Source organism: Bombus impatiens, unplaced genomic scaffold, assembly GCF_000188095.3.
Source record: "Bombus impatiens unplaced genomic scaffold, BIMP_2.2 scf_0010, whole genome shotgun sequence".
In the NCBI taxonomy this organism is placed as follows: Eukaryota; Metazoa; Arthropoda; class Insecta; order Hymenoptera; family Apidae; genus Bombus; species Bombus impatiens.
Window position 1 is genome coordinate 375,323 of NT_176429.1, and position 23,529 is coordinate 398,851.

At 36.1% G+C, this 23,529-nt stretch overlaps 3 protein-coding genes across 21 annotated transcripts in view; 2 read left to right on the forward strand and 1 right to left on the reverse strand.

Moving 5' to 3' along the window:
* The first annotated feature begins 98 nt into the window (after positions 1-98).
* LOC117151100 (eukaryotic translation initiation factor 5-like) lies at positions 99-2,202 on the forward strand. Its single transcript, XM_033321890.1, has 3 exons — positions 99-1,248; positions 1,331-1,516; positions 1,600-2,202. The coding sequence occupies exons 1-3, from the start codon at positions 193-195 to the stop codon at positions 1,720-1,722; spliced, it is 1,365 nt and encodes a 454-aa protein (XP_033177781.1). The 5' UTR covers positions 99-192; the 3' UTR covers positions 1,723-2,202.
* A 372-nt stretch (positions 2,203-2,574) lies between these two features.
* LOC100746595 (kinesin light chain) lies at positions 2,575-18,391 on the forward strand. 8 transcript variants are annotated; one of them, XM_012385091.3, is made up of 9 exons: positions 2,575-2,951; positions 3,087-3,176; positions 8,566-8,932; positions 10,076-10,241; positions 10,526-11,241; positions 11,323-11,526; positions 11,826-11,945; positions 12,100-14,350; positions 15,093-18,385. In XM_012385091.3, exons 3-8 carry the CDS (start codon positions 8,591-8,593, stop codon positions 12,223-12,225), a joined length of 1,674 nt encoding a protein of 557 aa, XP_012240514.1. In that variant the 5' UTR covers positions 2,575-2,951; positions 3,087-3,176; positions 8,566-8,590; the 3' UTR covers positions 12,226-14,350; positions 15,093-18,385. The 8 variants fall into 8 exon arrangements, with proteins under 8 accessions (XP_012240514.1, XP_012240294.1, XP_012240343.1 ...); XM_012385036.3 differs by lacking the exons at positions 2,575-2,951; positions 3,087-3,176 and adding exons at positions 6,370-6,387; positions 7,703-7,782; XM_012384871.3 differs by lacking the exons at positions 2,575-2,951; positions 3,087-3,176 and adding an exon at positions 6,071-6,387 and having other exon boundaries at positions 11,829-11,945.
* Positions 18,392-19,335: 944 nt separating this feature from the next.
* LOC100746477 (protein sprint) overlaps positions 19,336-23,529 on the reverse strand; it is a 162,305-nt gene continuing 158,111 nt past the window's right edge. For all 12 annotated transcript variants that reach the window (XM_024366775.2, XM_033320750.1, XM_012384037.3 and 9 more), the window contains 4 exons: positions 23,185-23,316; positions 22,796-23,038; positions 22,350-22,542; positions 19,336-21,919 (listed from right to left, as the gene is read on the reverse strand). In XM_024366775.2, the coding sequence (XP_024222543.1) occupies positions 21,816-21,919; positions 22,350-22,542; positions 22,796-23,038; positions 23,185-23,316 (672 nt within the window). In that variant the 3' untranslated portion in view covers positions 19,336-21,815. The remainder of the gene's footprint in view (positions 21,920-22,349; positions 22,543-22,795; positions 23,039-23,184; positions 23,317-23,529) is intronic.

A 23,529-nucleotide genomic window follows, 5' to 3' on the forward strand; every position in this document is an offset into this window, starting at 1 on the left:
GGAGCCAGGAGATCCAGAGAGAACAAGAGTCACCGACCGAACGAAGCTTGGTAGCTTTCAACAGTCTGACACTCGCGTCACCACTTGCCGACAGCTCGTTTTCACAACGACGTCTCGTCAGAAATTGCTGTTGTCGCTCGGAAGGGACATTAATTTAGCAAGGAGCAAGAGACGGAAACATCATCAATCACCATGGGGAGTGTCAATGTAAACCGTAATGTCAGCGATGCGTTTTACCGCTATAAAATGCCACGGATCCAAGCCAAAGTGGAGGGCAAGGGAAATGGTATCAAGACAGTAATCGTGAATATGGTCGATGTCGCCAAAGCCATTGGGAGACCTGCTACCTATCCTACCAAATATTTCGGCTGTGAGCTTGGAGCGCAGACCCAATTCGATTTCAAAAACGAAAGATTCATTGTAAATGGATCGCACGATGCTTCGAAATTACAAGATCTGTTGGATGGATTCATCCGCAAATATGTATTATGCCCGGCTTGCGATAATCCCGAGACAGAGTTGATGGTCAGCTCGAAGAAAGGAACCATTTCGCAAGGATGTAAAGCATGCGGCTATCACGGACTATTAGAAAGTAATCATAAATTGAACACCTATATCTTGAAAAATCCACCGAGCTTGAATCCTGCTGTTCAAGGCAGCTCTTTAACTGAGGGTAAACGCGGTAAACGTTCGAAACGTGCGAATGGTGAAACAACTACCACTACAACCACTGCTACTGCTAATGGTGATCGATCTGGTTCTCCGGAGAACGATACCAGCACCACCGACATCGTGGTCGAGGCTCCTGAAAAGATGGCGGACGAGAATGGAGATGACGATAATTGGGCAGTCGACGTGTCGGAGGAAGCAGTTAGAGCCCGTTTGCAGGATTTAACAGATGGGGCAAAGGGAATGACTATTAGCGATGATCTCGATAAGACTGAAAAAGAAAGGATGGATATGTTTTATAAATTAGTTAAATGTCGTCGCGATGCTGGACAATTGGATAACCATAAAGAGCTGATTGCAGAGGCTGAACGTCTAGAGATCAAGACAAAAGCACCATTGATTTTGGCGGAATTACTCTTCGATCAGAATATTGCTGCTCAAGCCAAAAAGTATCGAGTACTTCTCCTTCGTTTTACCCACGATGATATCAAGGCACAAAAATATCTAATTAGAGGAATCGAACAAGTGATAGCCCTCCATAAAGATGCTTTGATGCCGAAGGTACCTGGCATTCTGAAGGTAAGACAAATTGCTGATATGAATTCTTCTGTAATTGTTATGAGTATATGTTTTAATTGATAGACTTTGTTTATTGTTTTAGCTCTTTTACGATGCTGATATTTTGGAAGAAAAAGCTTTGTTCGAATGGTCGAACAAGGTGACTAAAAAATATGTATCAAAAGATTTATCCCAAGAAATTCACGATAAAGCTGCACCGTTTTTAACCTGGTTACAAGAAGCAGAAGAAGAAGATTCTGAACCAGAAGAAGAAGACGACGATTTAGAGGTAAATGTTTGTTTTGTAAATAACTTATATTTCTATACAATTCCAAATTATACATATAATCTATATATTTGTTTCTGTTATAGATTGAATATGACGATAGAGCCAAACAGTCGCTAAAACCACAACAGTCACCGCCTATACAGAAGCCTGCTGTAGTCAATGAAGACTCGGATGATGAGGATGATTTTGATATTGATGCCATTTAAAAAAAAAACGACAAGATGCTCAGATGTCGGACATAAAAAATAGACAAAAAACGACAGAAAAATATATGTCCGATAAACGATCATTTCTCACACGATACAAAGAGTCGCAATGCAATCTCTTATTATAATATAGCATTTTGTTATTTTAGGCCAAGGAGTGATTATAAATGCCATTACATGTATGAGAAATTTTAACTGTTCTCAAGTTAGCAATATTTATCTGTACGGTAATACTTTTAATTGTTTTTAATAAGGCGATTACGAATTAATCTATATCATTATTCTTAATTATTGAGAGGTTTTAAAAAGAAATGAAAACGAACGATGCTTCCATACATTGATATGCATCTCTTTTAGAAGAAAAAAAAATATTGATAGTTCTCTGCCGTTATTGGGAAGTTGGCCTGCTAAAAACGTTCTCTATTGTATCTATTTACTATTCAAATAATAATTATTCAAATAAATATGGTTTACCGCAATATATCAAGTTCTTTCTTATTTCCAAAGCATTTCCTCCATTTGAAAAGCATATGTATGTATATAGTATGAATAAGCAATGAAGTAAAAATAGGTATAATGAATGATGGCCTAGTTAGTCATCATTACTTGCATCTATATCTCTGTTCTTTATCGTAGCTAAATTGTTAATAATTCACGCCAAAAAATTGCATATTCTATTGAGCGAAACGTCAATTCCTACTAGATGAGCTATATTATATCTAAATCGTTTACAACGAACGAATTAATGGTACGGTATGTAAAAAGAAACCAATTTTACATTACGATGTCGCTTCATAGAAACCGACGAATTTCAGAAAATTCCAGTAACTGGCGCTGCGATCGAACAGAGTCGCTTCAATCGCGTTTTTATAATTGACCGACTGTCGACGTACATTCTGGATATTTTGTCGTCAATTTATTCGTTCTAAGGAACGCATTTTATATTTGTACGGGATTTGACGGTAGTCTACATTATTATCAAAGTGTAGACTACGCTTAATGGCTGTTTATTCAACATTCGGACTGTAAAATATGTGGTTATTGTACTTTTATTAACTTATACTTGGTCCACGCCATCTTAGTCTGTCATCAAACGTGCAGAAATAAAGTTTAGTGCCTCTTTTCTCGTGTTCCTTCTTGCCGGTGGAGACGATTTCTAAACGAGAGTTCAATCAACTATTCCTTCGTATCGTGAGCATCGTTTCACAGTGAATCCGCGACCGAAATCGGTGAGTGGAATCCACTTTTTTCAACATTATCGTCGCCGTGAATCATTATACATCGTCGTTGCACCGATTGTAAAATATTGTATGAGCTAAATCTATAAGAATCTACGCGTTCAACGTAAAAAAATTCTTTTAAAGGTTCGTCGCATCGAGGCATCCTGCCCTTTATTAAAAAAGGGGGATGATACACTGAACAGGGGAGAATTCCTGCGTGGACCGTTCACAAGGGTAAGCTTTCGTTCACCATCAAATTTCCGAATATCTTTTGCGTTTCTGGTCATATGAATATAATCAGACTCCTCGGTTTTAAATTGCCACGCCTTCGATAGGCGGTTACAACCGGAAGCAAATGATGTTAATTTGTTTCCGTAAGATTCTGCGGAACCATGACAGAAAACCAGTGACCATGACGATGATTGTAATGATAATTATCCCTATTCTGGTACACTTAGAAAGGAGCGCGTTTCATTGGATTTTCACTAATTCGTTAAAAGGAGTCAAAGTTGTTGCGTTAAGAAAAATGATTCGGTGTCATGTATCATTCGGTTCTGTTATGTATTCTATGCGTATCGTTACATAAATGAATGTATGTAGATAAGCAAAGATTAATCGTAGAATACCGGATAAGTGGAGATAGGATTAACAGTATATCAATCTATTTTTTTTTTAATTGATTTATCTTTTTTGTTTGTAAATATTCTTCCGTGAGCTTTTTATCTATTCTATGTGCAGTTATTGAACATCTAAAGGTAAAGAAACTAGCACAGGTGTTCAATTGACTATCGTATTATGCAGCCCGAATTCCTAACCTCTAAGAAATTAGAAAACTATAGAACAATTCAAAGGAGTGGTTCTATTATTTATTCAGATATTTCAGGAACTCGTATAATGGAGTTTTTAACGTCTTCTATAAATTGTCACCACAATTGGTTATATATGCACGAAGCTTGAAACGAGTATGCAATTGTTATATGATATGAATTTCAATCAGCGATTCAGCCGTTACTCTTTACAAATATAGATCTTCGATTGTTTCACGTTGTGACGACCATTTGTAGTTGAAAATTTCATTATCCTACCTGTACTGTCACTGACCTCTTTCTACTGTACTTTCGAAAATACGATGCAAAATTTTACTTATCAAGTTATAGATTTCTAACTACATATGTATCAGTAAATGTGAAATGGAACTGGGTTACTACTAACATATGCAACATTTTTTAGACAATTTTAAATTTTTATTTAAAAGTTATTACATTTCATATTTTTCTAGGGTAAAGTTTTTAAGATAAAAATGGCGCTTTGCCATGTAAGATAATTGTATTAAACCTATAGTATATATACGTATTGTTTACCTCATTTTACGTCAAATGCTCACGCACGTGCTCTTCTCAATCCTCTTATCGATTTGTAATACATATACAATATACATATACAATATACATATATACCTTTAACTCGTAAGATATTCCCAAAGGTCAACTCACCAATTGTGACAATATTAACTTTTTGAAGCATTCTCTTTTATCTTATTTCCGATAATATGCCTTCATATTTGCATCGATATGTTTTTATAAAAGATAAAATTTCTAACATGAAATGAGCGTGAATAAATCGTTGGTCCGACGATAAACGAGGAAGGTTTTGAAGCACTGTATGGTCAATCACGCCACCACATTCTCATAAGCAGGTTCGTCGAATTAAATTCGTGAAAGCAATTTTATGTGTTGGGTAGATACGGTTGTATGTAATACACTTCTCTACGAACGGGCGCGCACATGGTACAGCACTTGTAATGTTCTGTCGTCATGCTATGAGTCATCAGCTACCTCGTCTCTATTCCCCTTGAAGTGAGAAAGATTGCGAAAACTGGCGTTCTATGTGTGCTTCTTACCGGCTCTGCGGAGACTTAAAACATTCCGCAAACTTCAGACAAAATTAATTGGTTCACCAATAATTACCGCCGTTGCTCCGCATCGGCATTTGTTTACATGATATGTATCTACCAGCTCTTCTCATTAATACGATACGCTTTTATGTCTGTACATCACTTTAACACTATTAATTACGAAAGAAAGCCGCGAAGAGAAAAAACTAATTAAAACTCGATAGTTACTTATTAATCGTGCGCTTTTCTCAATTGTGCAAAAGTTCAAGATTATCAATCAAACGGAAATTTTTTAATCTCAGAGATAGATAGATATTTTAATTGTATTTTTTGAATAATGGTTATTTTAATTCTAGTGTATTTGGGAATTGTAATTGCCAAAAAATATTAATTTAGAGTAAACTATATAAAAAATAAATGTAATTAAATACGCTAATAAAAAATAATATTTTACGAAATCTTATTTTAATAACAACAGCATTTTTAGAAATTGTGTCGAAAAATTGTTGAATATGTTTTTGCTATAATTCTATTAGAAATTAGTTGTTTCATGAAACTGATTCACGTTTCTGAATTCCTTTTCTTCACTGATTCGTATTAGATGATCTCATGCATATTTTATAACATTCACATCAAGGTCTTGTTGATTGCAATATTTTGAAAAAGTGCATCAAAACAAGCAACACCATAAAGAGAATCTCTTAAAATTCGCTTTCATGTACATAACATGTGAAAACTTTTTCTAAGGTCTAAGTCTCTTTCTAACTCTTCTAAGCTCTAAGTCGCCGTTATAAAATCAGTAACGACATGATATAAGACTCTTACTGTGTATCCTGTTTCGTAAAGTGTTCAGACGGGAGGAATGATAAAAGGTGGACGCGGATACGCGTCCCCGTGAAATGTTAAGTATCATGCACGCGTAGCACCCTCTCTTAGAAGCTTCATTCATCGTACCCTTACGCACCCTCCGGTTATTCCTACTGACCGACTGACGTTTATTTGCGTATGTGGTCGTAACGACGCTAAGCACGAAGCTCTTCTTAATGTAGAAAGACATCATTCATTTTGCTATGCATACCTGGCGTGGACATACCGGTGTCCATGCACGTTCTTCGTGCAGTTGTAGGAACACCCCTGAATTTTGAACGCATGCGCAATCTTTCCATCCCCCTCTGCCCCCGGATGTGTCGGTCTCTCATGCAAGAGGGTGCGAAGCCAAACGTTAGTCCTCAGTAAAGAATTAAACGCGATTCCGCGAGGGTGCCCCCCTTTAGAAATCACATTGCGGGACACATTGTAGTGTATATATATATGTATATTGTACAGATTCTATTTTTATACGATTGAAAAACGAGATAAATGACTTTTTTACAACAGATTCGATTGACTGAGAGTGACAATACAGTCGCGATTGTCCGCGAAGAAACGACAGACAGATCGATATAGTAGAAAGTTAAATTTTTTTTGTATACGGATTAGGTAGGTCCAACAGAGTCCAACATTACCGATGGGTAGAACAGATATGTCAAAAACGCTGAACGCTTATAGAATGTGAGTAGTTCCCCTACTTACGAATCCTTATACCATTTGAATCCATTTTGATCGTTATCTGTACTTTTTCTATTATTTTTTCCATTTTCTTTTCCTATTAACACCAGGCTTATGGTCAGTTATATCTAAGTCGCTACGTTTTTACGTAAACATACCAAGCTCTAATTGCCGCACACTTTCATTAGAAACTTCACGTACGTCTTTTTTGCTCAGTTTTTCAAGCAATACGATCGAATACACGCCGTCGAGGAAATCTTTGCGACTGCATGCGCGAACCACTGAAAATAATTTCCATCGTAAACTGAAGCGCGTTCAGATGTCGCAATATGTCGATGAAGGAAAAAGTGACATGAAAAATTTTGTCATGTGAGCTAATAGGAATCAAACTGATCAATTTCGCCGTTTCCAAAGAATTAAACGTTAACTATGTATTCTAATATTAAAATTAAGAAATTTTCAAAAAATCGAGTCGATCAGTTTTTATTTTGAGTGATTCGATGTGTCACTGGTTCTATTGTGTACATATTAGCTGCGACATTCACTTTCCCTGTTGATATCCTATAATGCAGGTTTCGTAAAAAATCAATGTATCGACCCGAGACTTTCGTGCTTTCCTCACCACGCTTCCTGCTCGCTTATGCTGGAAAGTCGATTCACAACGATTATCATGCTGGTAACTAAGAATGTTATTACCCTTCTACGTTATAAGTCCTTGGACAAATCAATTGATCGGAAGTAGTTATCAATGTCGAAAGTGCGAAATAGTGTTACTCAAGTACATTTGTTAAACGATACAGTGTTTCATTTGGTATGGTGAGGTCAAGGCTTGTTTGGAAGGACGATTGCACGAGGTCAAGGTTTACAAGCGCAGAACCCTGAAATCCTGATCCGGCCGCGACCACGTCAATCATTTCTTTATGTTTTTTCGCTAACACGTATTTCTTCCGATTTGTTTTTATCGATTGGCAACGGCGTTTCGAATTCTACTCTTCCCTCGTGAAATTTCACCATCTTTCTCTATATACCTATATATATTCTGTCGCATTAAAAGAGCACGCCATGGTTGTTGCGTTTGCGCAGAACTACCGAGCCATTGATTTCGCTTGTGTTATAACGCGGTCGTGACATGGGGTGAGTTTTCTATCGAAAATTTTGCCAGTCTGCAATTAATTTTAACCTGTCGTCGTGTCGTTACTTGATTCTTCGCGCGAATATTCCTCCCGTTAATAATAATCGTATGTGTAATGCGTAAGAGTTTTTGATAATTCTCTCTTCTTGGTAATTCACTTTTACTCGGTACATTGGTGTCGCATAGAAGAAGCGCCGCGGCAATTGCGCCTGCGCGTATATATTAAACCATTGATTTCTGTGGATTTAACGTGGCCCTGACATGGGGTAAGTTTTTATTCGAATTAATTTTAGAGTAATCGACGTTCGAGTATTTCGAAAAATGTTTTAAGTCGTCATGATCGGCGATTGAATCACTGAGATTGTATATTTATTTTATTTTAAAATAAAACCGTTCTACCAGCTTAAATCCGAAAACATTCTCTGTACGTACCAATGCCGGATACGTTCTGCTTGCCTGGACTGAAATACTTCACGATGCCTATTTTTGATTGCGGTTAATTATTGGCGCGTAAAGCAAGTCGTTCCAAATACCGCTTACTTCTGTTTTACCTTTTTCTTTATGCTTTCTGCCTTGGTTGCGAGAACCAGAGGTCTATGCAAAATAGAGTCTTGTTATCATTGCGTATTTATCATTGTAATAAATGTATTTTATGATGTTTACGTTGATGCTAACACAAATTGTAGAAAAGATTCTACATTTCGTTATATAACATTTTTAATACTGGAACCGATAACGAAAACAAAATTTGTTTAGGAACAAAGAGAAATTAGAAGCAACGATATATGAAAACAAGCCTCTATCTATATACTTTATAAAAAGAATTACAGAAAATGATTTCAAAATGTGTCGTTTGGAAATTTCTAAAATATCTGTAAAGAATTAAGGATTGGTTCTACTACATTAATTAAAAACGATACTCTAACGCGAATTTAATTAATGTTTAAAATAAACTCGTTATATTGAACTTTAAATTTAAGTCATTGCGTGGAATTTTAATGTTCCCTTTTCAGCTGAGTTTTCGTTAATTCTACTTTTTCAATTTTTAGCAAAAAAATAGAAAATATTGGTAGAATGACGGCCATGACGCAGGAAGAAATTATGGCTGGTGCCAGAATTGTATCCCAGGGTTTGGAAGCCCTTCGTGTTGAACACGGGGGACTTCTACAAGCCCTACAGACCCAGGATGCGCCAGTCGCGAGAGACAAAGCTAGCTTGCTATCGAAGAACATTGAGATGATAGAGTTGGGCCTTGGTGAAGCACAGGTCATGATGGCACTTGCAAATCATTTACAAATGGTAGAGGCTGAGAAACAAAAGCTTAGAACGCAAGTGAGAAGGTTGTGCCAAGAGAACGCCTGGTTAAGGGATGAATTGGCTGGAACGCAACAAAAATTGCAAGCCAGTCAGCAAGCAGTAAGTAGTCAAATGTAAAGTAGATGATAAGAATGAGAACCAGGTGTCGAAGCTAGGCTATCGATTACGCGTAATTGCGGAACTACATCTGGAGATCTAAAATTGCACAAGTTTATTCTTCTCCTTAACTCGTCTTATCGTAAGAAATTCCATAAAGATGACATCAACGAAGAGTTGAACATATGTATATGTAAATATATATGTCGGAGAGGAAAGGACACCGGAGCCTTCCCTTTGGAACTTTAGGAAAATCCGTAAAGTTGTAACTAAACAATTTGCCGTCATCCTGCCCAATTGTACTTGTATGCGATTTGTGATAATAAGCTTGGGCTCAAGACGACCATTAGCCGCGGTCAACGGGACGGGCGCTTTGTCTAACAGAGGTATAGAGCGATAGTATGACCCTCATTAGGAGAAATACCTCTATAGGTACCTAACAGTAAAACATTCCAACGGGTCCTTCGGACAATGAATATCAGAGGTTGAGTCACTTACACAACACGAGTACAGTTAGCCTGGGGACCCTCTTTAAAACCTGGGTTTTTCCGGTAATTAAGATTTTCCAAACGGACAGGCAGCTTTTGTCCAAAATTGACCAATTGAGAGCGATGTCGAGAGGATCTCGTGTCCTTAGACACACCCCATCATAGATTTCCTCGGTGGCATCCTCGGGACGAGAATTCATTCTTTCTTGAGATCTGGTCGACGAAGGAAGTAGCGCCTTACGATCAGTGAGTAGTACACGTTTGAGTTAGAGTAAGTATATCTATCATTCCGTTGACCGTGGATTCGTTATCGAGCCTAAGACTAACGTCACTAGCATCGCAAGTGCCCAGCCACCGTTGTTGATTTTCGCGTCGGTAGTGTTCATTCTCGTGTTAACAGACCGTACCCTTGTGATATCATGGCCAATTTCCCCGAAGATTTATCAATCGTCCATAACCCTATTCCTGACGTTTTTCCGACATATATAATATACTGATAGAAATGGTAGATCTTTTGACGCTATCCTGCATCGAATTGCTGCGATTATATTGCGGGAATTATTCGAGCTTATGTTATGTATATAGATTATATATACAAAGATATTACATATAGAGAAATATGTAGTTTAAGAGACTAAAATATTTCTTATTTTACTAGCTAGTCCAATTGGAAGAACAGAAGAAACACCTAGATTTCATGGAAAGCATGAAGCAGTATGATCCTGATCCTTCTGCGGATGATGAAAATGCAAAAGACCGGCCACCAGATGATCCTGTGGTTGATCTATTCCCCGATGATGATGCGGACGACCGAAATAGTAAGTGTACGTTCGCTTTCTCTCTCTTTTTTATCAAGCATCTTTTTTAGGTGCTCCAATTTTCTCTTAAGTCTGTGTGAATAACACAAAGGGATTTTACTGAAATTATTTTGTAATTTTCTCCATTAGATTCGAAGATACTTCGTCCAATGTATAAGAGTAAGAATACGAGGTAGCTTCGTTTCAAGTTGTGTTACTGTTTACAAACACTTTAGTAAGGTTTCGTATTCGCACAGGCTTAAGCTACCGATAAGGACTACTTTTTGCAATGTTCGCCATTTTTATTGCAGCGATATTACCGACACCGCCTTCGCAATTTGCACAACAAGTGAACGCTGGATACGAGATACCCGCGCGCTTGCGTACACTGCACAATTTGGTTATACAGTACGCCAGCCAAGGCCGTTACGAGGTGGCCGTTCCTCTCTGTAAACAGGCGCTGGAAGATCTGGAAAAGACTTCTGGTCACGATCATCCTGACGTCGCTACGATGTTGAATATCCTTGCTTTAGTATATAGGGATCAAAATAAATATAAAGAAGCAGCGAACTTATTGAACGATGCTTTGGCTATTCGTGAAAAGACGCTCGGTGAAAATCACCCTGCAGTCGCTGCCACGTTGAACAACTTGGCCGTTTTATATGGAAAACGAGGCAAATACAAGGAGGCTGAGCCGTTGTGCAAACGTGCTCTCGATATCCGAGAAAAGGTTCTCGGTCGTGACCATCCTGATGTCGCGAAGCAGCTGAATAACCTTGCCTTGCTTTGCCAGAATCAGGGTAAATACGAAGAAGTGGAGCGCTATTACTTGCGAGCGCTGGAGATCTACGAAGGCAAACTTGGACCGGACGATCCTAATGTCGCGAAGACGAAAAATAATTTGGCATCGTGTTACTTGAAACAAGGAAAGTACAAGGATGCGGAAGTTTTGTACAAACAAGTATTGACCAGAGCACACGAGAAAGAGTTTGGTGCTATTGCTGGTGATAACAAACCAATCTGGCAGGTAAGAATGCCTTCGGTGGTTTTAAGAATGATATTTAGGATATAAGTGTCTGTGACATTATGGAAAACGTTTCTACTTCAGGTTGCTGAAGAAAGAGAGGAGAATAAACATAGAAATAAGGAGAATGCTCCATATGGAGAATATGGAGGTTGGCACAAAGCTGCTAAAGTGGACTCACCTACAGTTACGACTACTCTAAAGAATCTTGGTGCGTTATATCGAAGACAAGGAAAATACGAAGCGGCGGAAACTCTAGAAGATTGCGCCCTTAGGTCACGAAAAGAGGTAAGTTCAATAATTGCTTGGATATAAAATCTGAACCGAGCGTAGATATTTTTACTTTTATTGTAATAATACTCGAATAGTACAGTAAAAGAGATTGAAAGAATAGAAAAATATAAAATATAAACAAAATTTTCGCGGTGTGAAAATGAATTAGACGAATATAATTTCTCTCTAATATACGGTATTAAAGTGATTAAATTTTATAGAAGATAGATCGTTAAAGTTAAAAGTATTACAATTACTTCGACTAAAAAAAATTGCAGGCATTTGTTACTTAAGTTTTTTCGTTTAATTTGAAGCAGACATTGGAGTTCGTAAAGCAAGGGAAAGTCGCGCAAATTTTAGGGGAAGAAAAAGGGTCGACGAGACGCGGTTCGCGATCCAGTTTAGCCAACAGCGAACACGAGCAACACGACGAGGTAAGTTGTGTCGGATACAAGAAAGAAATATTTTAGTTGCACTGCATGTTGTAGCACACGATTAGTCGTCTACTATCCTTTTCTTCTTTCTTTTTGTTCTTTTTTCGTTATCCGGCCCGTTCTGATGAATTGGCGACACAACACACAATCACAGGGCTCGCTGCCGCTGGTACAAAGGGCGCTACATGAAGGACAGTCTGGCCACAACGACGCTAGTCCTAACAAACCCGGTTTTAAAAACAAGATCTTCCAAGCTTTCGGGATTCACTCTTCCACGTAGGATATTCTTCGTCTGTAGTATTGCCTGTCGTTCGATTTATGCCCAGTCGCATGGTGATTTTCGGTGTATACCGCATCGAAAAGTCTATACTTCTAGAACGAGAAAGAATTATTTAAAGAAAGCGTACGATTGTTTGGGAGAAGCTATATTTAGGTATTCGTTTTTAAATTCCACGATAGTGTAATCCAAATACGCTGAGGAATTTGCGATCTTTTGGGAACTATCTTAAACGATTCCTCTTAAATGCAAGCATTTATAGGAATTTATAGTAGTTTGGACGTAGGTATGGGCCTTTGGCAATTTTTTGGGCATTTGATATACTGTTTTTTCTCGCAGCCAGATATCCCCAATTGACAATGACGACAGCACATCATAACTGCACATTCTTTTATTACATTTACTATACGAGTATTTCTATAATCCTTCGATGCTATTTCCATTTGTAACTCTTTTCTTATCTGGGAAAGTATCGCGTAGAAAAAGTATACAGTCTTTTATAAATTACTTCCACTTGTAAGCTGTGATAACGATGCCCTTTCACTTCACGTTAATTTCTCTGTGTGTTTTTTCGTCGTATTCTGCCTTTTAAACAAAAATATCGAAGATATTTGTATTCCGTATTTTTTAAAGACAAGCGAATCAATTGAAGTTCGATGGATAGGTGCTTTTCTACAAAGCATTTTATTTTTATCACATCGCATTATTTATCTATAATTATTATTATTAACTGTTTTAAACTTTTTACGCTTGTATCATACACAATCGTATAGAAAGCAATTAGAATAAATCAATAAGCTTCCAGAGACAATTATTTCCATAGTGAAACTACACGAATCGGCCGTTTCACGTGTTAGTCTTGGCTGAGATAGGATAATAAGAAAAGTAACATTGTTTTATGTTCGAGCTATTTTATCATGTAAGCCAGAACACCGTGAAACTACGCACACGGATTACAAGTAGTCAATTCTAGCAGCGGCTTTTGCTTAACTATATAGTTCAGTATAGATTTGCAAAGGTGACGATTTCACGATGATCAATGTGTAGAGAAAATTAATAATAATCAATCTAACGATTTGCAGTTCAACGTGCGAAGAATTATTTTTTGTAACAGGTTGTTCTTGCGATATTCTCGTATACCTACTCTGTTCTTAATTTTTAATACCAGAAAACAGTCTTCTTCAAGCCTCAGACGACTCGTGTCAATAGTTTACATTCATTTTTCACTTATTATAATTAACACGAATTTTATATTTTTCTCGTTTTATTATATAACGAAGAGGAATTCTTCATCTTGCTTAGGATTACACTTGACTGTATCCTATAGTTTTAACACGATGTGAGGTGTCTCGAAGTTTCCCCATAAGTGTTTTAATATTTTTCTTCTTCGGAAAGTATTCGTTGTATACGCTACATATTTACGTATATACGTATGTTATTATTTTCAAACTATCCTCATTTATGTAACAAATGACGACTATATTTTAAAAAGAAGATCTCAAGAGCCTGCGTTTCTTATTCTCGTTCGGGGCACCTTGTATCATCCGTCACTGTTTTTTAAATTAATCTCCAACTACATTTCTAGACTTCGAACTTTCTATTCAAAAGGGAAAGAAGGATAAACGAATAAAGATATCCTATTATTATTCGACCATATGGTACAATGTTTCTGAACTCGTGATTAATTATTACGAAAGCTGGATTATTTAATATAAGTAGTGCCTTGAGACTTTAACGAGCGAGCGAATAAATTATTTTTTAACTGAACATGGTTGTTACTCGACTATACATGGGATTGTCGTGTATCATGGGGTATATCCTTATCATATTCTGTGTCTGTGTTCCTTTTTCTTTATTTGTCATATAACCAAATCATGTAGGAACCTTTGTATGAAACCAAGAATGCGTATGTAACAGGTTTGCATTATTAATTCTCCTCGCACGCCATTTGTGTTTCTTAACCATCATTGTTATCAGTCGTTTTTTCGATATTTGCGTTGTCGTTTTGTTTCGCTTTGATTTGAGTACTCTGCGGGCCGGGACTTAGATAAAAGGATGTCACTCTGGAGTACGATTTCGTCTGGACAGCAAAATACCGGGGCGAAACTAGACCGGGTTTCTGTAGCAGGTGCGTATTTGTAGATTTTGTAGAACAATTTTTAATTTTTTTTTTTTTTGTTTATTTTTTTTATTTTCTATCCCTGATGTTTCGTGTCGATGCACAGACAAGTCTTTTTATCGTTATTAATTTTTTTTGTGTCATTATCGACCACCACGCATACCATCGTTTTCGACTCACCTCTGTTCCTTTGTTTTTTTTTTTTATAGACATTGCCACAGTGCAGACTATCTTTTGTTTTTAATCGTAACAAGATCACGATCGAGAATCATCATTCTGTGTCGTGGCGATTAATTACTGCTCCTTTTATGTAAAACCTGTAGCTAGCATGGGAAAATGTAACATTTGGCTTGTGTATATACTCGAAACCACCCCTTGTACGAGCAGTAATTAATTATTGTAAATGTCATGTTGATACTTGATATCGAGTTTTGGCTTGTCATGGTACATACGAATTAATATTATTTCTTTTTCCAGCTTCTGTAACGATTTTGTCAGAGTTTCATACAGATCTTGTGTCTTTGGTAGAAAATTTTTATTATTTTTCATGTTTTCTTTTTTTTTTTTTCGAAATTCTTTCACTTTATTTTGAATCAGTAGCCACCAGTCGAAAGTTTCCGAAATTTTTTAACATTTAGCCTTCTAGATTCCATTGTCAGAAGGAAATAAGTTGCATTTTGAAGGCACGAGATCCTTGGGATTTTTTTTTTAACTGATTTCTTTAGAAAACCGTCGTCCTCTTTTGTTTCAGGAACGGAAGTATTACGTTCGTGCGCAGTAAAGGGATACCACATAAGAGAGCTATACGCGAAACGATAACGCCAGGATGATAAAAGGGCTCTGCATTGTTTAGTTGAAACATTGACTGATGTCCATTCTATCTGAATCGTTTAACGTATAACAGCACATTCCAGCTGCTTTTCTCGATCAATCAGACGCACCGTAAAAAAAGAAGTACTTCATGTTGCTGTTCGTGCTCGACACACGGGACGAATTATTATGGCTTTGTGCTAGCGACTGATCGTTTTGGAATAGAAAAAGGAAAGGAAAGAAACACAATGTCTGCAAGGCGAATTGGTCTATCTTGCTTTGAACGTGCATCTGAATCAAAATTCGAATTCAAGTTAATCATATTTCTTTGCGTTCAATGTCTTTTCACTCGAATAACAGAAGAGATTCGTTGCTACAAACTTACATTGACCTAACGGAAAGAAATAAATACCGCGATGTATTCAATTCTTTTCTCGTATTGTACAGAAAAAGCGACGGACAGTTTTCTTCTCCTAGACACTATACGTCCATACTTGCATCTACATGCATCTAATCAGGCCGTACACCCGTATACATATCCCTTTCGTTAATTACTATTATCATATTCGAAGTAACATGACAACGTGTAATCATTCCACGAGCTCTAGCTTTTTTCGATCGACGCTCGGATAAAATCCGAAGAAAAAGTGCAGTCACATTTAAACATAGGGGGAACATTTGTATGTCGCTTAGCATTATTGAATGTATTCTTACACACACAGAGACACACATACACCGTGCACGTTAGAATAATGCGAGTATATTCATCGTCATATTAATGATTGTAAGAAGATAGAAGGGGGAGAACCGCGCTTTCCCTTTCGTTTCTGTCTCAGAGTTCAGTTATGCAGATGCTAACGTGTAAACAGTATAGAGGAAAGAGCCAATCTGACTGGCGACGTTTGATTTCTCTATCCTATTTATAATTGTACACTTAAGTACTTACGTATTCGCAGATATTTAATTTATTCTCTATGCGTTCGATATGATATGTTGTATTATAAGATCGTGATTATTTAAATTATTTCGAAGAGGAAGAAACGCGGGAAATTTTATTGTTCTTATTTTTACTTGGAGCCATTTTTATTGGGACGAGGATATCTTTTTAGCAAAATTTACGTATCGCCCTGAACATCGTGTTATTGGTTTCAAAAGTCAAGAATCGTATATTGTAACCGGCTGTGAATTAAAAACTGAGTCTGAAATATCCTTTGATCGATGAGCAGTCACGACGACGTAGAATGATGATCGTTTGAATTAGTCGAGTCCTTACGGTAGATATAAGCTTTATTCGAGTTAAGAACCTCACGTTTTTGTTTAGCGTTGCCATTTCCTACAGATTTCACACAACATGTATCGCTTAACTCTTTCATTACAAAACCAGTTGCTACGATGACTGATTACTGTATGTATTCGGTCGCAATGGTGATTATAGTTTACTCTATAGTCACACGGCGAACAGAATTATACTAACAAGCATGGAAATCATTGTCGCGAATATTTAATAATTAATCTATGTTGTACAGAGTAATTATAGTTGCTTTGGAATGCAACTATAATTATACTTATATAGAAATATTACGGAAGGAAGTAGCGAATGTAATCTATTATGAGATATTTTCATCAATGCATGATGACAACGAATGATGGTATATATATATATATCTATATACACATATAGTAATGAATTATTACTATATTATTATAATACTTGTTGTATCACAGTAACGTATCCAATTGAAGAAAAAGAGCAACTTTTACACAGTGGCTATTTGCTTGTTAAACACACTTTCAAATCTGCTTGTTATAAACTCTCTTCGCATGTGTAAAAATGTTGAATAATTAAGAAAGAGTTATAGAAAAGAAAAAAAGAAGAATCATTCGAAATAGAAAAAGAAATTTGCTTTATCGCAAGATCTTTATAACGTGAGTTCCATTGGACTGGCCTAGTTCAAAAGATTCAGGATTACACTCCGAATATCTGGTGTATAGGAATCATTTACAGTCGTAGCGACGATACGATGGTTTTTCGTTTTTCGAATTCATGCAATTTTCCGGTGACAAGGCGAGATTTCATTTTTTTATTCGAGACTGCGGAATACAACCTCGGTGTTTAGTCCTGCGTTCATCGATGATGATTCTTAGTCGTTTTTTTAAATAATCATTATTTCCTATTTATCGTTAATTTCACTTCATTCTCGTAGTACATCGTTTTTCATTTGATTTTCATGTGTGCTCTTCTCATTATCCCGGAAAAAAACATGCATTTAATGATATACGCTGTCACATTATGCGCCTGAGAGCTTGAAGGCCTAGAATTAGTAGTTTTTATTCTGCTTTGGGTTTTATTTTTCACCTTTTCACAATTCGTTCTTAACGTAGACAATTCTGCCCGCTTCTATGTATTTTAACTAGCATGTAGTGTATTCAAGACACAATTTTTTTTTACGATTCACCAGCTGGGTTTTAACGGTACTTTTAAGTGCAATCTAAGTGCAATCGAATTAAAATTGTTTCTATATATTTAATACAGAAACTGGCACTATATATTTATATATTTGGCTTAATTTTTATCCTCTAGTTAAACTTGATGCAATTATTTGTACGAAGTGTACGAAGGTCAATGTTTAACTATTGGTTAAATTAGGTGAGATTTTGAGAAAATAATTTTGATTTTTTAAATATTTTTTTGTTAAATCTTGTTTGATATTCATTTGTAATATATGTTCAGCTTTTGGTAAGCGGTAAAAGACAGCTGTAATTTTTAATCGCTTAAATCTACGATTTTATTATTTATTAGATATTTTAGTAAGCTTTATTTTGGCATAGAAGGGAACACTGTTTTATTTCTATCTTAAGAAAATTTACCTTCTGTCTCGAGTTTTACGTGGACCGTAGATCAACGTCGATCGATCTACTTCTTCATAGTCGAGAAATAGATGTGATACAATATTAGGAATAAGGTTTTTAGTCTTCACTTATTGTCGGAAGTAGTCGCTTTATTCTATAAATTGTTTAAGGTATTGCAGCTCTCAGGTGCAAGTACTGTTATTTAAATAATGTAAGTTTTGATTTATAATAAATATTTCCACTTGTAATCCTTGTTCATGTGCCTCCTTCGCGTGGAAAACATCCGGCTATTTCTTATCGTAACAAGAGTTTCAAAAGATATGCATTTTTAAGCAACATTGTATTCGTGTTTTCGAATTTTATTAAAATTTCGTTGCTAACAAAGGCTAATTTATTTTCTTCGATTATGTATCTTTTAATCTTCATTCCCCTCCTTGCGTAATTTTTTTGCGATATTCTGCTTGCCCAACCATCCTAATTTTGTATTAATCGTCAAGAATGATTAATAATTAAACATGAGCGAATTATATATTTTACGAACAAAATTTATTATTGTTTTATTATAATACGTTTATAGTCATATATAGTTATTTATTATAATTTGTTTTACGTAAATAACTTTTACGAATAAAATTATAATATCAAATTCTTCATTCGCTCGTATCTAATTATTATTAGTCATTCCTTGTAATTAATTGCAAAAGTAGGAAAGTAAAATGAGTTTCTATTAAAATTTTACTATGAAATTCTTCATCCTCTATTTTATTGATCTAATGATACCTGCTTCATTGATATTAGTAGAAATCCAGGCCTAGATCACGCGTAGGTAACATCGCCACGTCACACGTTGTAGCAATATCACAAGTTGATAAGATTGATCGGTTATTTATAACATTACAACAGTAGCTATAAATACCGACAGTCTGTTCACCGATAATATTTCGTCCGTCATCTTGATTGCCAGACGGCACAAATGCGCGCTCTTAAAATACCAAAAAAAAAAAAAAAAAAAAAAAAAAAAAAAGAAAAAAGAAACACGAATGAAAATCGATTTATTAAATGGCTTTCCTGTAATCTCCAGTTCCTCGTTCCTCGTCGAAAATATGACACACATACGTTGCATCGTGTCGGGGCTATTGTTAACCCTGTAATCATCTTTTCCTGGTACAAGTCTGTTTCGTTACTCTTTCGTTATACAATCGTTACACTCGCAAGGTAGTGTAAAAACAAAGAGAAAAGAAAATAATTAGATGACGAAGCATTAGTTTCGCTCTGCATACGAAATTTTATTACACAATTATTTGTATACCACATTAGCACTGTTTCATCCACTGTTCGAATTATAGAAAAGTTTTTATTGAGCATACTGTTACACGTTACAATAGTAATCATAATCAGTAATCGTAATAAAGGTGAGAATAATTGATAATAAATGATATTACCTTATCTCTTTTTTTTTTTTTTTTGTCAACAAGTAGAAACTATCACGTGAAAAGTTACACCTATAAAAGGGCCATAGAGAGGAGAGAAAAAACGGTACTCTTTTACAAACTTCTGATTTGTATCGGCTTGACTAGCATATTAGAAGCATTAACATTACGGTTAATCGTAATCAATTAGATTCGAAGAGGGCTGGGGGGGGGTGGTGGTGGAGGATCGAAAGCACGTTTAATGCAGAGGGATATTATTAATTACGACATTACAGGTATTAAAAATTCGCTTCATAATAAATTAGATACGACATATAAAGGAGAAATGTACATTTATAAATTGCTAATAATTATTATCGTATATTATTACACGTATTTATCGAGGGCTACACATCGTGTTACTTTTCACTTTTTTCTTTTTTCCTTTTTTTTTTTTGTTCGTTTTCTTATATAAGACAATACCTAATAACAATTGCAAGGCTGATTTGTACGAGAGTTTCAGTAGCAAAATATTCGCTCCACGATTTACGCTCCAACCCTCATATCTCAACCCCCATACAAATCCCCCAAAAACACAAACATGATCGAACTCTGCTCTGTATTCAATTGCTCATTTCTGGAGAGAGAGAGAGAGAGAGAGGGAGAGAGTAAGAGATTAATTAGTTCCACAGCCTTTTATAATAATATTAGGTGAGCAAATCAGCCTGGCAGATTCGGAGAAAAGAAGAAGCGACACTCGCGCACGCACACGCGAAAAAAAAAGGAAAAATCCGACGAATGATAGTAAAATATTGTGTACAACTTCCCAATAAATATGCGACGTCCGCCTAAAAGTACAGATTGCTTGTATAATCCGCCAACGTCTCGACGAGAAAGTACTTAAAATAGAGTCTAAACTAGCCTTTCGTGTTCTATATATATATAAGTCTAGTATTCAATTTGTATTAAAAGGGGTAATCCCCCTATGATTTTTAATCGGTTATACTATAGGCTTGAATCACCCCTAACAGAGGCAATCCAACATATCTCTGATCTCCCTTCGCATATAAATAATTCGTATATGGTAAAAATTGATTTTTTGTAACAAGATGTCAACAAAAAATAATAACGTTAAAAATATAAAAATGAGTGACTGATATAAAGAGTAAGATGGCAGCATCAATCTCATCGATTAATCGTAGAAAAATATTTTTAAAAAATCAATCGATATGCTAAAAATGTTTTTAATAAGAGAATTAAGTAAGTAAGTAATCTGCGGTAAAGTTATTTCGAAAGAAATGTTACAGAGACATTTGGTTGCTCTCTTTTCAGTGATTTCATCCCGTAAAAAACTTAGTGTTCTCTCGTGAAGTAGGTTTCGAGATCGAAGGACAATCACGAAAGATTCAAAACCTTGGTTTCTTGCAGCGAAAAGCGAAGAATTTTCCATCGACTTCCTCGATTCGAAATCTATTTCATCAATGAGACTTAGTCAGTAGCTTCGTTATCGATGAATTTTGCAAAATATCGAATACTGAGTAATACACGATCCTTTATCTCGTACTATTCATGTGTTCATAAATAAGAAACGGTCGTTCGGCGGAAATTTGTTCGAAATCTCGGGTTCAGTGCCAACGAACGAACTGAATCGACCCTCCATTTAGCCGATCCGACGCTCTAGCACCTGCTTGTAAATCAAATTAAATCCGATTGAATGCTAATCGCCCGATCGTAAGATCATACTCTGCTTTTTCAGACTCTTTAGCTGCGTTATATGAAATTCTTACTTCGAGATCGTACCCAGCTACGCATTGCACTACTAGATTGCACTACTATAATCATCACCCTCGGCAGCTAAATGATTCAGACAAATAATACAATTTCTTTGGACCATCGCGCAGCTAAGACAAGTCCTTCTTTTTCTTTACATTAATTACTAATTACAAAAAATATGGGCAAGAATTCTATATATCAAAAAGCGACCAATAGAATGATGACGATTGTACTGATTTTAAATACCGGATATGTGGGAGTATAGATCTAGATTAACACGATTTACGAATAAAAGTACAAGGTTTAGTAATCGTTTTCCTTAAATTAAACTTTGGTCGCTTTCAGTGGACTTTTTTTTCGTTTTTACGTCGATCGTTCGAAAGCTGTTTATACCTGGCAGTGTTCAAGTATATTCTAAGAGTTAGATTACCGAAGAGGTTTTTTGTGCTGCAAATTGAAAAATTCGTTACGGACTTACATGTAAAATGTGTGAACAATGAGACGATCAAAAGGAAAACATGGTGCTAGCAACGAAACTAACAGTAAGAGTAGAGACAGGTGTTTCAGACTTGTTAGTTTCGCCACCACGAAATCGACATCGTTAACTCTACGAGGTTTGCTGCTCGCGAGGCTTAAGAACTGGTCTTCGGCCAGGCTATCTTCGCGTCGATCCGCTTGTAAGCGAAAAGGCAGTGAGAGAGTTCTTGCGGACACTCGTGGTCACCGAGTAAGGTTTCTGTAAGAGAAAATAAAAAAAAATCTATGTAATATCTCTTTAATTTATATCACCGTGATAGCACAGGTTAGTAAATGGTAGTTTAATTATAACTGTTTTTTAATTGTTCGATGTTGCAATTCTGTAATTGCTTTTTAATCGTTCTTCAGCTATTTAGCTAATTTCTTAAGTATGTAAATTACCTGCTTAATAATTTATTTTGTGTGTATTTTTCATTAACACGTTATAAATCATATATGTAGTATCCTTAATTAAATGTTTGTAGACAAATTTTTTTTTAGCAAAGTTTGTACAAATTTTTATATTCTAAAAATTAATAAGCAAATAATCCGTCTAACGATAGGAAGGAACACAATAACAGACGAATGTGTTAATAAAATTGAAATTTCTAACGATGACAATAGAAATTGTACAAATTTGGTAAAACTACCTTCCCCTTGAACCAGTTTGAACAGTCCATAGTCCTGGGGGTTGGTGCATCTAATTTTATGTGCAAGAATGCGACAGATCTCTCTCGTGTTCATATTCGGTCGCACAGGCAACGTTCTGGTGTTCAGGGATCCATGCAGTTCATCTGGCACTAAGATTCGTAGTACGGATGAACAGTCTGGTGTTCCACAGCCCTGAAACATTCAAATAGCAATTGTTCAACATATACAGATATTTTTATTAATGTATTAATTTAATATATACTAATAGTATAACAGAATATTAATATTCGAATTATAAATAATAACACAGTATATCGATATATCTTCATTGAAATCTAAAGAAGATTAACACTTCTTAAAGTTGTATACTAACATTACACTAAAAATACCATAGAAATTTGATAAATATAATGCTTCAGAGGCCAGCATCAGCCAAGTCACTTACATTTAAAGTGGACATCGTTCCCTGGCTGGACTTGAACGTCTTCAAAACGTGAACTGCGCTGGACAAGGTCGTCAGATAATATCCCCCTTCGCCAGTGAGAAGAGAGGGATGAAGCAAGCCCCACATGTACTCAGCCTCCACTTCAGCGTCCACAACTCTGCCACGAACCAACACCCAAACTAGAAGAGGAAGGAGGTCGTCGGCACCCAGCGCCAAATGTCTACCAGAATTTGCGTGTTTTACCTGAAAAGCCAATCGCAATAAGCCTTTAAAATTTGCTCCGAATACGATACACATTTATGAATATTACGATAAACATTTAAATTTCGCATCGAACAAGAAATCACATATTTATTTAAAAACGAGAAGGGGCTCGTAACGCGACTTACAGAGTTGAAAATTGCCGAAAAAGCTGCGAGAAGGTTTTCCAGTTTATCCAAAGGTGAATCCGCCTTCTGAAGACGATCGATGCACTTGAGGATTCGTTCCAAATTGGGCTCCGATGGGGGTATGATCTTTGGCTGTAAACAAAACTATTATTAATATTTATCGATTTTTATTTTAAGCTTAATCGCTTCGATGATATAAACTGTAATCTACTTTAAGAATTTGAGGCCTTCTAGCTACGTATTTCTAGATTCTGATTACTCTAATCTCTAATAGACGAAACTAGATATGCTAGAAAATCTGTATCGCGTATAAATAATTACAGTTAGACGAAGATTCGCTATTTT

Coding starts and splice junctions, on each gene's coding strand:
- LOC117151100 (XM_033321890.1), top strand. CDS start 193: ATGGGGAGTGTCAATGTAAACCGTAATGTCAGCGATGCGTTTTACCGC. Junction 1,249..1,330: donor AGGTACCTGGCATTCTGAAG/GTAAGACAAATT, acceptor TTATTGTTTTAG/CTCTTTTACGATGCTGATAT. Junction 1,517..1,599: donor AAGAAGACGACGATTTAGAG/GTAAATGTTTGT, acceptor TTTCTGTTATAG/ATTGAATATGACGATAGAGC.
- LOC100746595 (XM_024367181.2), top strand. CDS start 6,344: ATGGGTAGAACAGATATGTCAAAAACGCTGAACGCTTATAGAAT. Junction 10,242..10,525: donor GGACGACCGAAATAGTAAGT/GTACGTTCGCTT, acceptor TTTTTATTGCAG/CGATATTACCGACACCGCCT. Junction 11,242..11,322: donor ATAACAAACCAATCTGGCAG/GTAAGAATGCCT, acceptor TTTCTACTTCAG/GTTGCTGAAGAAAGAGAGGA.